The 16,630-nt window shown below is 44.1% G+C and overlaps 1 protein-coding gene across 4 annotated transcripts in view; it reads left to right on the forward strand.

Annotated features, from left to right (window-relative positions):
* The window catches only part of COL4A1 (collagen type IV alpha 1 chain), a 177,760-nt gene that overhangs the window by 71,503 nt on the left and 89,627 nt on the right, over positions 1-16,630 (forward strand). For all 4 annotated transcript variants that reach the window (XM_083435551.1, XM_083435550.1, XM_083435553.1 and 1 more), the window contains one exon: positions 15,661-15,696. In XM_083435551.1, the coding sequence (XP_083291677.1) occupies positions 15,661-15,696 (36 nt within the window). The remainder of the gene's footprint in view (positions 1-15,660; positions 15,697-16,630) is intronic.

Raw genomic sequence — 16,630 nt, forward strand, 5'->3', positions numbered from 1 at the left:
AGAACGTAGATAAGGGCTTTGCCCTTATTTTGTAAATATGTGATATGCGCTTTCCATCCCATATTATGCTGGAAGTAAATTCCTAGATATTGAAATTTGTAGACTTGTTCAATTGGCTTCCCCTCGAGTTCCCACCTATACAATTTACGACTCCTGGAAAAAATTAGGACTTTAGATTTGGAATGGTTAATAGTAAGTAAATTTGTTTGGCAATATAACGCGAAGATCTTAAAGGCCCTCCTCAAACCAATTCTTGAATATGAGAGGATCACTGCATCGTCAGCGTACAATAGTAAGGGGCAGCGATAGTCTGCAAGCCTGGGTGCATGAATGGTGGTTTGGGCCTCAACTAGGGGAATTCTCATGTCACTAATATAGAGGTTAAAGAGATAGGGGGCAACGATGCACCCTTGTCGTACCCCCTTATTTATTGGTATAGAGTTTGTGAGATCGCCCTCAGGTGTTAACCTCACCCTAGCGGCCGTTCCTTCATGTAATTTGATCATAAGCCACAACAGCCTTTTATCTATGCCCCACTTTGCCAATTTTCCCCATAGCAGCTCTCTAGAGATACTGTCAAAAGCCGCCTTCAGGTCTATAAAAGCGGCACATAGAAGACCATGGGTGGGGGAAGAATACTTCCGTGCCAAATGATATAGAATTATTGCATGGTCAATAGTAGCACGATTTGGTCTAAACCCAGCCTGTTCATGGCCTATCAGATTGGAATCATTGGGTTAGTCTGGTTAGCAGGAAGCGAGTATAGATTTTCCGATGATTGATAATAGACTGATATTACGATAGTTTCCTGGGTCCTCTGGTGGTCCTTTTTTATATATAGGAATTATGATGGACTCCTTCCATGATCTAGGTATCTGGCCCGTGGCATTAATTGCATCAAAGATTTTTGCAAGAATTTTGGCCCACCATGCTGGGTGTTGTTTAATAGCTTCCGCCGGTTTTCAGTTTAGCAATTAAATCAACTATTTCCTCTGGGTCAGTATCTGGCCATATGGGCAAGTGACATGGAAGAGTATCAGAATGAGTGTTAGAGATAACTGTCTGGGAGAAATATTTTCTTAGAAATTGTTCCCATGTCGGGGCTGGTATAACCATCAATGGGTATTTCCTCGATCTTTTGTTGATTAAATTCCAAAAACCATGAGAGCTGCGAAGCTTAGAGGCAGCAATCAGTTCTTGCCAACGTCTTAGCTGCCATTCATGCTTGGCTGACTTCTGTGCCTGTTTGTAAGCAATTTTGGTCTGCAAGTACTCTGGGGGAAGAGTTTCAGCTCCAGAGGATTTATATCTGTTGTAGATACAACAGAGAGAGAGTCTAGCTTGCTTACATTTGGAATCAAACCAAGGTGCACCGCACCTGGGTTGATCTCGGTTAACCAGGTGAGTCGGCATCGTAAAGAAGCTTGTTAAATCTGCAGAGAGGTGAGAGAACCAGTCCAATATCCTATTTGGTTCAGACAACTCCGCCACTGAAACAATAAGGGGTTCGGAGATATTCCTCTGGACGAATTCTGCGTATTTTGGGGCCTGTTTCATAGACCATTTAATGCTTCTTACTTGAGCTGCGGCATTTAAACCTACATGAATTGGATGTGAACCGCTAACCGAGTGCCAGTCAATCATTAGCTTGGCCGCTAGAGGTAGGTGGTCACTGAGTTGTACATTGTCTACTTTAAAGTAAAAGAAGTTTGAGAATAGGTCTTCTGAAACTAGAAGGTAGTCTAGGACACTATTTGATGTTGTGCCCAAATGAATGAATTCACCTGGCACGTCCGGAGGGCAATTGCCATTCAAAATGTTCAAATTCATACGAATGGCCAATTGGTAAAGAAGGACTCCCGCCTCATTCACTCTGATGTCCTTAGATCTTCTTGATGTAAAAGAGATTAAATCAGATTTTGGATAGGGGGGAGGTACCCACCACTTGGCCTTGATTATCCCATCCCAATTGGCGGCTGTACGTGCATTAAAGTCACCACCCATTATCGATGGAATATTAGGGTACATAGCATAACATGCCAATAAATGATCTTCCAGAGAATCCCATCTATAATGGAGGTCCGATATAAGACCACCTGGAGGAAGATAAACATTGGTGATTAATAGGGAGAATTTTCCACTTGAAATCAGACCTGTAAAGGCAAAAGGAGGAAAAGTCTGAACTAGCGAGAGTTTAGCGCTCATTTTAAGCGATATGGCGATTGCAAGACCACTTCTGGACCGGCCACCTTTTTGGGAGGGACTAGCTGGAAGTGATATCAGTTCAAAGCCATTTATATCTATTTTATCTTCTTCCCATGTTTCTTGCAAAAGGATTATCTGAAAAGAGTTTATATAGGACATAAATCCGGGATCTAATCTTTTCCTTTTCCAGCCAGCAATATTCCAACTTAGGACTGCTAGCTGGGGACTTCTATGTTGTTCTTTTAACAGTCAAAGCGAAGGAGGGGCAGACTCTCTGGGAGAGACGGAAGATGTAACAAAAAAATCAGTTATTTTACATTGGGAAGATGGTAACTGTGAGGAACCCTCCAAATTAAAATTTTTAACAATTTGGTTCGACTGTTGGAACACCTGGGATGATCCACTAGAAGTAGATCCCTGAACAGGATGTCTCTTCATTTCGAAATTCTTTGTACAACTTGACAGAGAAATACCCAGAGAGGGAGAAATTAAGTCCGTCGGAGGAGACCCTCTAGCAGATTTATCATCAGGCATTAGGATGATTTTATTGATGCGTCCCATCGGGTCTTCAGTCGTTTCCGACGACGGGTCCCGAAGTGTGACGTTCACATTTTCCTTTAAAGAAGGTAGTTGAAGGGACATCACGGGGGCGGTAATTATAGAAGACTCTCTCAGGGGCATCACTTGTGGACTACTTCTATAACTGGTCGAAACTGGAGAAGATTCTAGCTCTGGCATAGATGAGTGAGTTAAAGAAGGATTTGAGTCAGGCAGGGAGATCAGAGTTTCGTCCTTAGGTGTGTTGGCCGGTGGATGTAGATGAAGGTTAAATGAGGATGGCAGAGCCTGGTCGTCTCGTGGAATAGCACTGGGGGCAGAAACAACTTGAAGATTTGAGTCTTGCAAGATGGTTTTTGTTTTCAAAGTGGGGCTGAGCTGAAGAAGGTCGACCACTTCTGTCCGGTGAACCCAAGTGGGGTTGTTTGAAGCATCATTAGTATCTTCCCCTCTGTGTTGGACTTGCAAAAGCTGCGATTTAAGCGTGTCAAATCTTTGCATCATCACCGACTGTTCTTTCGGAGGGAGGGCTCTGAACGAATCAATAAGTTCCCTTTCATCAAGGGCAGTCTGCAGGTTTCCGTCCTCATATATGGCTGTTTGAGAGGGTATCGAGATTGGTCGAGAATGGCACGCTGCAGAATCATCGCAGTGGGGCCTGGCAGTATTTTGAAGTAAGGCGGAGTCTCTTGTCCTAATGTCCTCACCGCCAGGACACCTATTTAGAAGGGGTTTGATCTTGCTATCTGCAAAAACCCTCGTTGCTACGATATCGGCCATGGACAAAAGCGTTTTCCGCCGAACAATAATAGATGGTATCTTTTCAGAGTGGAACGCAAGTATCACCTTCAAGAAGTTGGTCTGTCGGAACAGGGGCATCACCGCATAAAGGTCAATCTGATGTTTCTTAATTTTTAAAAGTTTGCTTAAACAGTCTTTAGCCCCTTCTAGCGATGACCATCTTCCTATTTCCGACCTGACAAAAAGGCAACTTTTCTTGGGTTGCAGAGTTAATATCTGATTATTCAATTGGGAATTTAAGATATATTTAATTTTAGTCTCCTTTCTTTTATCTGAATTGGGGTGAGGCAATAAGTTTTTGACCTCACGAACTGAAGATTGTGTTATTGATTCAAGTTTTTCGACTTTCAGCAGGATATTGGATAATTGTGAAGATACCTCATCCAGCCTTTTGAAGATACAGTGAAGGGTCTTAATTACTAAGTGTCACTGCTCACAACTGGGGAACTCCCCCATATCAGGTGTTAAACCGTCATCCTGTGTTGAGAGTTTTTCTTTTGTATTCTCCTTTACAGGCTTTACTTTTAAAAAATCCCAAGTCGTCGAAGTTGGCGTGGCTTCCAAATCAATTAGAGGTTGGAAGCGATTTTGGGTTTCCACCGCAAAGCAATGCTCAGCATTGTCACTCCCTCTTCTATTCCGGTGTGGCACCAACCTTGATATTTTTGGTTTAGGGGATGATAGGGGCTCGTCAAAGTCTCTCAAGCGTTTGTTCTGACCCATACTTTCCTCAGGCCAAGGATTATATGATTCTTAAAATAACATAACATTTAACACACAAATAAAATAGTTAAGACCACTGAGTCCTCTCTCCAATTAGGATAATGGCGTTCTCTTCTCTTTTAGCAGCCGAGGCCGACCCGCTGATAAGAGAGAAACAAGGAGCAGTCTGCAGCAATCTGGAGCAGGGCCAAATCTCTCAGAAAGTTTCCATAGCATGTAGCTGCAGCAATTATGCTTCAAAGACTGACTGGGTCAGTTAAGATAAAAATATAGGTCAGTTAAGATAAAATATAAAGAATTAAAAGATTAAAAGCAATCTGAAGAGCACCGGTAAGCTCGTCTTACCTCGGCGCCATGTTGGAACTTTGATTCAATTTCACGAGTAAGACTCTGGGCCAAATTGAATACATCCAGTATAGATAAAAGATTATTATTTTTGATTAATGGCCTATATAAAGATATTGTGTCATATGTAAGATCCTCCACAAATGGCCAACTCATAGGCCCTGTACCAGCCACTAAGAGGGTTAAGCAAGGCTGCATTTTAGTCCAAGCATTATTTAACCTATATATCAATGACATGGTTAAAAGCTTAACATCTCTGGAGTTCCATGCTCCTAAATTGGCCACAAAACCAATCTCAGTGCTCTTATATGCTGATGATGCGGTCCTCCTATCCCAAACAGAGATAGGCCTTAAAAGGTTGATAGGAGAATTCTCAGCATACTGCAGGAGAGAACAGCTGGTAGTAAACTATCAGAAAACCAAAGTCATGGTTTTCTCAAGGAAACATAGATTACATAGCTGAAGCATGGACAATCACCCAATTGAGCAGGTTAAAGCCTTTAAATACCTGGGCATAGTCTTCCAGTCATCGGTGTCATGGGATGTACACCAAAAATCTGTTAAAGAAAAAGCAGCCCAAAGTGCTAAGATGCTGTCCCGTTTTTGCCATACGAAGGGCAGCAAATACATCCCAGCATCCCTAGAAGTTTTCCAAGCCAAATCTTTGGCGCAGATACTTTACAGGGCCCAAATTTGGACAGGTAATCATTGTAGTATTATTGAAACTGTCCAATCCAAATTTTTAAGGCAGATTTTTTTCTGTACCACCTTGTGTCCCAAATGCAGCATTACAACTAGAGGCAAGTATTCCCTCTGTAGAAGCTTGGTCCTGGGAAAGAACTCTTAATTATTGGCTCCGTTTAAATCTAAATCCTCCCGGTCTACTGCCCTTAGTGACACAAGACCCCCATAAAAGTGTGTGGTCCAAAATTGTGCACCAAAAATTCCTCCCCTGCGGACTCCACCCACATCAGCTTCTCACGATGGGTTTTATTAAAGCAAGAAGGCTAATTGAACACTGTCTGAAGGACTTAGAGCAACAGAACAATCTGGCCATTATAAAGAAACTCTGTCCTTGGTATGCCTTTTGGCCCCCCCCCCTCTCAGTTTGATTCCCTGGCACCATATTTGTATAAATTAACTATCCCGAAATACAGACGTGCCTTCACACTGGCCAGACTGAATGCGATGCCCTCTGCCGTACTTGAGGGCAGATGCCAAAAGATTCCAACTGAGAAACGACTCTGCCTCTGTGGAGATGGCAATCTGGAAACAGTGGCTCATGTTCTCCCGTCCTGTCCCCTTTATAAAGATCTGAGGAATGAGATCATCATGCCACTCTTGCTTACCATCCCAGGCTACCCATCTGAGGCCACATTGTTCTTTCTGTTATCAGATCAAAAGGATCAGACAGCAGCAAAGGTTGCTAGGTTTATCAAAGGTGCAATGAGGCCACTATCTGAACAATAATCTTGACCATTTGATTGTCCTTTTTACCCATAGTTGTCTTTTTAATTATATATATTGCTTGTTTTATATTGCTGTGGCCGTTGGCCAATGCAAATAAAGTTTATCTATCTATCTATCTATCTATCTATCTATCTATCAATAGATCAGGAAAATGAAGTGCCTGCTATACTTTATAATTAAGTAATGATATAAGGCAATATCCAGCCATTAGTCCCACTCAGGATCATAGAATCATAGAATCATAGAATCATAGAGTTGGAAGAGACCACAAGGGTCATCGAGTCCAACCCCCTGCCAAGCAGGAAACACCATCAGAGCACTCCTGACATATGGTTGTCAAGCCTCTGCTTAAAGACCTCCAAAGAAGGAGACTCCACCACACTCCTTGGCAGCAAATTCCACTGTCGAACAGCTCTTACTGTCAGGAAGTTCTTCCTAATGTTTAGGTGGAATCTTCTTTCTTGTAGTTTGGATCCATTGCTCCGTGTCCGCTTCTCTGGAGCAGCAGAAAACAACCTTTCTCCCTCCTCTATGTGACATCCTTTTATATATTTGAACATGGCTATCATATCACCCCTTAACCTCCTCTTCTCCAGGCTAAACATGCCCAGCTCCCTTAGCCGTTCCTCATAAGGCATCGTTTCCAGGCCTTTGACCATTTTGGTTGCCCTCCTCTGGACACGTTCCAGTTTGTCAATGTCCTTCCTGAACTGTGGTGCCCAGAACTGGACACAGTACTCCAGGTGAGGTCTGACCAGAGCAGAATACAGTGGCACTATAACTTCCCTTGATCTAGACGCTATACTCCTATTGATGGAGCCCAGAATTGCATTGGCTTTTTTAGCTGCCGCGTCACACTGTTGACTCATGTCAAGTTTGTGGTCAACCAAGACTCCTAGATCCTTTTCACATGTACTGCTCTCAAGCCAGGTGTCACCCATCTTGTATTTGTGCCTCTCATTTTTTTTGCCCAAGTGCAATACTTTACATTTCTCCCTGTTAAAATTCATCTTGTTTGTTTTGGCCCAGTTCTCTAATCTGTCAAGGTCGTTTTGAATTGTGATCCTGTCCTCTGGGGTGTTAGCCACCCCTCCCAGTTTGGTGTCATCTGCAAATTTGATCAGGATGCCCTTGAGTCCATCATCCAAGTCGTTGATAAAGATGTTGAATAAGACTGGGCCCAAGACAGAACCCTGTGGCACCCCACTAGTCACTCTTCTCCAGGATGAAGAGGAACCATTGATGAGCACCCTTTGGGTCCGGTCAGTCAGCCAGTTACAAATCCACTGAGTGGTAGCATAGTCAAGACCGCATTTTACCAGCTTCTTTACAAGAATATCATGGGGCACCTTGTCAAATGCCTTGCTGAAATCAAGGTAGACTACATCCACTGCGTTCCCTTCATCTACCAGGCTTGTAATTCTGTCAAAAAATGAGATCAGGTTCGTCTGACATGACTTATTTTTCAGAAATCCATGCTGACTATTGGTGATCACAGCATTCCTTTCTAGGTGCTCACAGATTGCTTGCTTAATGATCTGCTCCAGAATCTTCCCTGGTATTGATGTCAGACTGACTGGGCGGTAATTATTTGGGTCCTCTCTTTTCCCCTTTTTGAAAATAGGGACAACATTTGCCCTCCTCCAGTCTGCCGGGACTTCGCCTGTTCTCCAGGAATTCTCAAAGATGATTGCCAGTGGTTCTGAGATCACATCTGCCAGTTCTTTTAATACTCTTGGATGCAGTTCATCTGGCCCTGGAGACTTGAATACATCTAAACTAGCCAAGTATTCTTGTACTATCTCCTTAGTTATTCTGGGCTGTGTTTTCTCTACTGAATCATTTGCTCCAAATTCTTCAGGTCGGGCATTGTTTTCTTTATCGGAGAAGACTGAGGCAAAGAAGGCATTGAGGAGTTCAGCCCTTTCTGTGTCCCCTGTTTGCATTTCACCATCTTCTCCTCTGAGTGACCCCACTGTTTCTTTGTTCTTCCTTTTGCTACGAACATACCCATAGAAGCCTTTTTTGTTGCTTTTAACCTCTCTAGCAAGCCTGAGTTCATTCTGTGCTTTAGCTTTTCTGACTTTGTGTCTACACGTGCTGGCTATTTGTTTGAATTCCTCTTTGGTGGTTTCCCCCCTTTTCCATTTTTTGTACACATCCTTTTTTAATCTTAACTCCGTTAAAAGTTCTTTAGATAGCCACCCTGGCTTCTTTAGGCACCTTCCATGTTTCCGTCTCATTGGTATTGCCTGAAGTTGTGCCTTTACTATCTCCCTCTTAACAAACTCCCAGCCATCATGAACTCCCTTTCCTTTTAGTATTACTGTCCATGGGATCTCACCCAGCACTTCCCTAAGTTTTATGAAGTCAGCTTTCTTAAAGTCAAGAAATTGAGTCCTAGTATGCTTGGCTGCTCCTTTCCGCTGTATAGTAAACTTCAGAAGAGCATGATCACTTGCGCCTAATGATCCTTCCACTTCTACCCCATTAACCAGGTCATCGACATTGGTTAGGACCAGATCTAAAATGGCTGTTCCTCTTGTTGCTTCTTCCACTTTCTGGACAATAAAGTTGTCTGCAAGGCCAGTGAGGAATCTGTTTGACCTTATGCTCTTGGCTGAGTTTGACATCCAACATATATCTGGGTAATTGAAGTCTCCCATTACTACTATCTCCCTTCCTTTTGCATGCTTGGCCATCTGTTCCATGAAGGCATCATCTATGTCCTCTGTTTGGCTTGGGGATCTATAGTAAACTCCCACAATGAGGTCACTGTTATTCTTCTCTCCCTTAATTTTGACCCAAATGCTTTCACTTTGGCTTTGAGGTTCTAAATCTTGGATCTCTTCACAGGTATACACATCCCTGACATATAACGCCACTCCTCCTCCTTTCTTGTCTGGTCTGTTTCTCTGAAATAGATTGTATCCCTCCATTTTTACATTCCAATCGTGGGACTTATCCCACCAGGTTTCAGTGATGCCTATTATGTCATATTTAGTTTGCTGTACCAAGAGCTCAAGCTCATCTTGTTTATTTCCCATGCTTTGTGCATTAGTGTACAGACATTGAAGTCCATTAGTCATTCCCCCGTGTCTCTTATTTAAGGATTTTTTCCTCCCACCACTAGGTCTGCTTGCTGTTTGCTCCATTTGGTCTATGACATTTGGATGATCATCTTCATCAATTGATAGACTCCTACCTTCAGGAGCACTGTCTCCCTCCCCCACAATAGTCAGTTTAAAGCCCTCCTGATGAGGTTTCTGAGTTTTTTGGCAAAAACATTCCTCCCAACCGTTGTGAGGTGCAGCCCATCGCTTGCCAGAAGTCCATCTTCAAGAAACTGCAGTCCGTGATCTAAGAATCCAAACCGTTCCTGCTTACACCATTTGCGAAGCCAGCTGTTTACTTCCACTATTTTCCCCTCTCTCCCTGGGCCACGTCGTTCAACTGGGAGGACAGATGAGATGACGATTTGTGCATTTAATTGCTTCAATTTCCTGCCCAGAGCTTCGTAGTCTCTTTTGATCTTCTGGAGGCTATTGCTTGCAGTGTCATTGGTTCCCACATGAACCAAGAGGAAGGGGTAATTGTCAGTGGGTTTTATGATTCCTTGCAGTCGTTCAGTTACATCTTGGATCTTAGCCCCGGGGAGACAGCACACTTCCCGAGACATCTTGTCAGGCCCACAGATCACTGCTTCTGTTCCCCTCAGTAGGGAATCCCCTATCACCACTACACGCCTCCTCTTAGGTCTGGTCGGGGTTCTTCCATGAGCTGTCCGTTCCAAGGTCGCCTGCACATTCCCTGAGGACTGACTTTGCTGCTCATCTTCATATACCTGATCGACTGTAATGAAGGAGAGATCCTCAAATGGAGTCTGCTCTTCGTCTTCCATGCTAGGGGAGAGGACCTCAAAGCGATTGTGTATTTCTAAACAATCAGAGCGAACCCTGGGCCTCCTACTTCTTTGAGTCACGTTTCTCCACATATCGGGCTCCTGTGTTGGTGAACTAGCCTCCTTCACAGGGGAGTCTCCTGTCTCCTCCTTGGTGGAGACGGTGTGCTCTGCTGCTTCCAAGAAGAGCTCCAGCTCTCTAATTCTTTGGAGCGTAGCTACACGTTCCTCCAGTTGCTGGACTTTGTCTTTTAGGAGGGCAATCAACATGCAATTGCTGCATGTAAAGCTGCCTGCAACCTTTGGCAAGATGGCAAGCATTGCGCAGGAACTGCAGGCGACTGCAGCTGTTCCCTCCCCCTCCATCTTGAGAACGTGTCGTTGGGGGTGGCTAGAGCGATCCTGCATCATAAAAAGCGTGAAGACAGGACTAATAACTCCCCCCCAAAAAAAAAACCTAGGTCTCCCCCAACAAACGTTTGAGACTAGCTCCCCTAAATCTAAAAGATGGATCAAACTGCGCGCGCCTAGCAGCGCGCCCCTCTGGCCTGCAAGGTCTGATAAGCTCCTCCCACAGCTAATCACCTGCCTCAACAGAAACCCTGCCCCCTCTGACCTTTGTACAGGGAGAGCAGCTAATTAGCCACAAAGAATCACACACAGGAGAAAACCCTTTTGGCTCCTTCTTCAGCCGCTGGCCTGCAAGGTCTGCAAGGATAAGTCTGCAAGGATAAGTCCATTGATTTCAATAGGTCTACTATTGGGTAGACGCGGGTGGCGCTGTGGGTAAAACCTCAGCGCCTAGGACTTGCCAATCGCATGGTCGGCGGTTCGAATCCCCGCGGCGGGGTGCGCTCCCGTCGTTCGGTCCCAGCGCCTGCCAACCTAGCAGTTCGAAAGCACCCCCGGGTGCAAGTAGATAAATAGGGACCGCTTACCAGCGGGAAGGTAAACGGCGTTCCATGTGCTGCACTGGCTCTCCAGATGCAGCTTGTCACGCTGGCCACGTGACCCGGAAGTGTCTGCGGACAGCGCTGGCTCCCAGCCTATAGAGTGAGATGAGCGCACAACCCTAGAGTCTGGCAAGACTGGCCCGTACGGGCAGGGGTACCTTTACCTTTACTATTGGGCATCTTAATTGGCCCCAATTCATTTTATGTAAACTTGTACATGATTAGATCCACATCTGATATCATGCCCAGTTCATGTTGAGCTTTTTCATGAATTATATGTTTGCCATGATATGGAGTGATAATTAGACCTATGCATACCCTCCAACATTTCTCAGATGAAAATTGGGATGTTCTATTCTACACCAGGAAGCGTTTCCTCTGCATTTGATCTCACTGCACACATAAATGTCATGTACACATACACATCTGTCACCTTCAGTCAGTTGCAACCTCTCCATCTCACCTACTTCCCAGGATTCAATTATTATTGAAGGTTGTGCAGTCTTTACCCAGTTACCTGGGAATAAGCTCCATTGAATACAGTGGGACTTCTGAGTAGACAGTGTAAGGCTCCATTTCCAATAAAGGAATAAACAGTCTATGAATTTCCTAAAAAATGGCTAGTTGTGGAAGTATTGCAATTAAATAATTTAAAGTGGATTAGCAGCATTTTCCTTCAAAATTATAGGAAGGGCTTTGTATGCCAGCTTCACCATTTCCTTCATTTGGTTCAGGTATTTCATTTTCAGGATAAACAGGACTCTGTTTTTGCACCTTTCTTCTTTCTTTGGCGATCACTTGTAGCCGAGTAAGATTGTCTTCCATAAACATGGTTTTAACAATGAGTCCGTAAGTTCTGGAACCACACGTCCTTCCACAGTGGGGACATTGGTTTCTGGGCAGGAATTGATCCCGGTGTGGATTTGCCAAGCGTGCCTTCCTCCTAGCACATTTCTCCCTTGCGTTCGAGTGTCTTCAAAGCCCATGACACCTTTGGTAAAGGCTGTTCTCCAACTGGAGCACTCGCAGGCCAGTGTTTCCCAGTTGTCAGTGTTTATACTACATTTTTTTAGATTTGCCTTGAGACAGTCTTTAAACCTCTTTTGTTGATCACCAGCATTACACTTTCCATTTTTAAGTTCGGAATAGAGTAGTTGCTTTGGAAGACGATCAGGCATCCGCACAACATGATCAGTCCAACAAAGTTGATGTTAAAGAATCATTGCTTCAACACTGGTGATCTTTGCTTCTTCCAGTACACCGATATTAGCTTGCATGTCTTCCCAAGTGATGAGTAAAAAATTTTGGAGACACCGTTGATGGAATCTTTCGAGGAGTTGGAGATGGCGTTGATAAGTGGTCCATGTTTCACAAGCATATAGTAAGGTTGGTAGTACAATAGCTTTGTAAACAAGCAGTTTGGTTTCCCTGCGAATGTCCCAGTTCTCAAACAGTCTGCACTTCAATCGGGAGAAAGCCGCACTCGCAATAGCTCAGGTGATGCTGGATTTCAGCATCAATGTTGGCCCTTGTGGAAAGATAACCACCTAGGTAGGAGAAGTGATCAACATTTTCCAACGTTACACCATTGAGTTGGATTTGGTACTTGTTGGTGCAGCACGTTGGTTTTTTGGAAGTTGAGTGACAGGCCAAGCTTTTCGTAAGCTTCTGTGAAGATATTTAGGATGGTTTGGAGGTCATCCTCTGAGTGTGTGCACACTACGTTGTCATCAGCATACTGAAGCTCTATGACGGAAGTTACGGAAACCTTACTCTTTGCTTTTAGCCTGCTCAGATTAAAGAGCTTCCATCTGTTCAATATATGATTTCTACTCCGGTAGAGAGTTTCCCTTCGACAAAGTGTAGGATCATGGCAATGAAAATAATGAATAGAGTTGGGGAAACACAACTCTGTTTAACACCTGATCCCACTGTGAATGGTTCACTTTAAGAGCCATTGTTATATGCAATTGTTGCTGTCATATTATCATGGAGGAGCCAAATGATGTTTACAAATTTATCTGTGCAGCCAATTCTCAGAAGGACAGTCCACAGGGCATTACGATTTACAGTGTCGAAAGCCTTAGTCAGGTCAATAAACGCCATATACAGGGGTTGGTTTTTCTCTCTGCATTTTTCTTGAAGCTGTCGAGCAGTGAAAATCATGTCCACTGTCCCCCTAGAAGGCCAGAAACTATTTTGGGATTCAGGAAGGGTCACCTCGGATATTGTTAAGAGACAGTTTGCTAAGATCCTTGCAAGAATTTTGCCAGCCGCAGCTAATAGAGAGATGCCTCAATAGTTTCCACAATCAGTTCTGTCACCTTTTTTAAAGAGATTGATAATTTCACTATCCCTAAAGTCTGCTGGGATCTCTTCTCTTTCCCAGATTTTTTCGATGAGCTTGTGAAGTTGTTGTGTAAGTTCAGTTCCACCCACTTTGAAGATTTTGGCAGGTGTCCCACTGGCTTTGTTGTTTTTCATTTGGTTAATAGCTGTACATTTGTAGATACTGCAAGCTCATCTCTAACTTGTTTTTGCAGAATTTGTGAGAGGAACTCAGCAGCTGTGGGGGAGTTGCTGTTAAGGAAATGTTGGTAATGTTCTTTCCAGCGCAATGTAATAGCTTCTTTATCTTTTAGAAATGTGATGCCGTCTGCTGAGCGTAGGGGGCATATGCCATGATTTATTGGTCCATAGATGGTCTTTGTGGCTTTAAAGAAACTCTGTGCATCATGAGTGTCAGCTAAGTGCTGGATCTCTTGAGCTTTTTTTATCCACCAGGTGTTTTTTGTTCTCTGGTTCTTCTTTGAACCTCAGCCTTAGCGTTGGCATAGGTTTTTTTTCTTAGTGGCACAGTTTCTATCTGTTTGCCAGATCTGAAAGGCCTTCCTTTTCTTGTCAATCATGCATTCAGTCTCACTGTAATTCTCATCAAACCAGTCCTGGTGTTTCTTGGTTTGGTGTCCAATAGTTTGTTCACAGGCTGCAATAATGAATGTTTTTCGCTTGGTCCAGTGTTTCTCGGTGTTATCAGGGAATTCTGAAAGCAGATGGTCCTTAAGAGTCGTTTGGAAGCAATGCCGCTTAATGGGATCTTGAAGGGCTTGAGTGTTCATTTTGCGCCTTGGCTTCCTTCCTTGAAGCCTGCGTTGAGGTATAATCTCGATAGCCATCGTGGAGCATATTAGTCAGTGATCTGTCCAGCCATCATCAGCGCTTGTCATAGTTCTGGTAAGGAGCACATCATGGCGATCTTTAGCACAGACAATAACATAGCCTAAGAAGTGCCAGTGGTTTTACTGAGGATGCCTCCATGAAGTTTTAAATTTATTTTTCTGTCGAAAGAGTGTGTTGGTTGTGCGCTGCACATATCACCCAGGAGGATAATTTTATCTTCGTTAGGCGTCTCTGATAGGACGGTATCCAGCTGAGAGTAACATTTTTCTTTAATGTCTTCATCAGCATCCAGTGTTGGTGCATAAGCGCTTATAATAGTAGCCTGTTGGTTTTTGGTGAGCTTTATTCAAAGGGTTGAGAGTCGCTCATTAATGCCAATAGGGACTTCTGACAGGAGCTTCACAAGATCGTTTTTGATAGCGAAGCCTACCCCATGTATTTGATGTTCTTGTTCAGATAGACATTTCCAGAAGAAAGTGTAGCCTCCTTTTTCTTCCGTCGGTTGTCCCTTGCCTGCTCTTCGAGTCCCTTGAAGTGCTGCAATATCGATGTTAAAACGACACAGCTCTCTTGCAATGATGGCAGTTGTGCGTTCAGGACGCTCGCTGTCTGTGTTATCTGACAAAGTCCATATATTCCATGTTTCAAAGTTCAATTGTCTTTTATGACCGGTAAGTGGTGACCCCACTGGGCGCGGTAATCCAGTCAGGGAAAAAGGAAGGCAGACTATGTTTAGGGCACCTTTCCTAGCCCCTCCCCCTTTTCGGGGTGAGCAGAGTGGATCCTAAAAAGGGCTGCTCAGTCATGGATACAGCTGCTGAGCTGCTCAACTGCCTCTTTCCTAGAGTCAGAACAACTGAATCTGTATCCACCGCCCATGTGCCGGTTCATGACTAGGGGCTTCCAGATTTCACGATCCTGCCCCAATTACCATTTGCCAATCGCCATAGGACTTTTGGGGTTTGGACTGGGTTTTTGGAAGACACCTGTGCATGGATTTGTTTTATGTGTGTAGATCAGTGCACGCTGACCAACGCATAGTCTTCAAAGTAGGGCTCTGTTCCGATGGCATGAAGTAGTCACGACAAGCTGGTAGATTCCTATCTGCTGCAGCCTTCATCCGCCTCCACAGCCATTGTAACATATCGCTTGTTATCATCCGCCTCTTCTGCCATTGAGGACTTCTTGGATCATTCTTTGTCTAGCTCCTTCCCTTTGACCTCACCACCTTGAGTGACCCTGTTGGGAGTATGAGATTCCCGACAGCTTCACTCACAAGGGTCATAGGAACATGCAAGCCAATTCACCACGACAAGATGATGATCCAGCGACCTACACCCACCCACCCCAGCATCATTTTTAATTGTTCTCCGAGACGTGCAGGAGGGGAAAAAGTAAAACCGGGACATTATGAGATCAATTCAGAAACGAGGGAGGCTTCTGTAAGTCTAGGACTGTCCCTGGAATTATACCAAGCAGTTCAAATCTTTATTATCTAAGAATCCACTACCTTTGCTTTTGCAGGTTTTCCAGGTCTACCAGGGGCACCAGGTCTACCAGGTAAGACTGTTTCATTATTTGGTTGTCTTGTTTTAGGGTGTGTATTGCCTTTCCACGTAAATTCTAAAACTTTTTGCACAAAACAATAAAAGTGTTGGTCCACTAAAAGAATTTCAAAATCCATATTAGGGCAATATATTTCTAAGGCCACCAAAATATCACAGAATGGCACAGAAGCTTTTAAGTTCTCATGATCTCTTCATCAGGCTAGATGGTAAACAGAGCAATGTGGGGAGAGGGGGAAGCGAGTTTGGATGATGCTGAAGCCTTAATTCTACATTTGGTCACAGTCTTAAGCTGAAATGGGTTGCACCAAGGTCTGCTGGGAACAAGAAAAAAAACTTTTAGACAAACGCCAGTGCCCAGTTTAACACATTTCTACAAAAATTTCTCTTGGGCATATTGCTTCAGTACTGCGCATAAACAGCTCACCAAGCTCACTCTGCATGTTTGAACTTCACGAGTGGAATCCAGCATAGCACTATGGCAATTGCTCTGTCAGTACAGAAATTTCTGCATGTGCAATGGAATGTTCTGCCCCTTTCCTCTCCCTGTTTGCTCCCTAAATCTGTTCTAGGTGTTCCCCTAACCCTCTGGAGCAGATTTGTGGAGGGAGGGGGGCTGGGGGGGCAACACTGTTACGCAGGTGGAAATCCTTGCCCTGGCGGGACTCATTAGGAAAATACTGCCCTCAATAGGCCCTATGCAGGTGGATGTTTCTAGGAATTAGGTTGAACAAGTAGCTCTGATAAATAAGCTACCGTATTTTTTGCCCTATAGGACGCACTTTTCCCCCTCCAAAAATGAAGGGGAAATGTGTGTGTGTCCTGTGGGGTGAATGCAGGCTTTCGCTGAAGCCTGGGGGGGGGAAATAATTTTTTCTCTCTTTATTTCTCTCCCCTCCCCCCCAAATGTAGGTGCATCCTATGGGCCG

The sequence above is a fragment of the Podarcis tiliguerta genome (assembly GCF_965153285.1).
Source record: "Podarcis tiliguerta genome assembly, chromosome: 3".
Taxonomy (NCBI): Eukaryota; Metazoa; Chordata; class Lepidosauria; order Squamata; family Lacertidae; genus Podarcis; species Podarcis tiliguerta.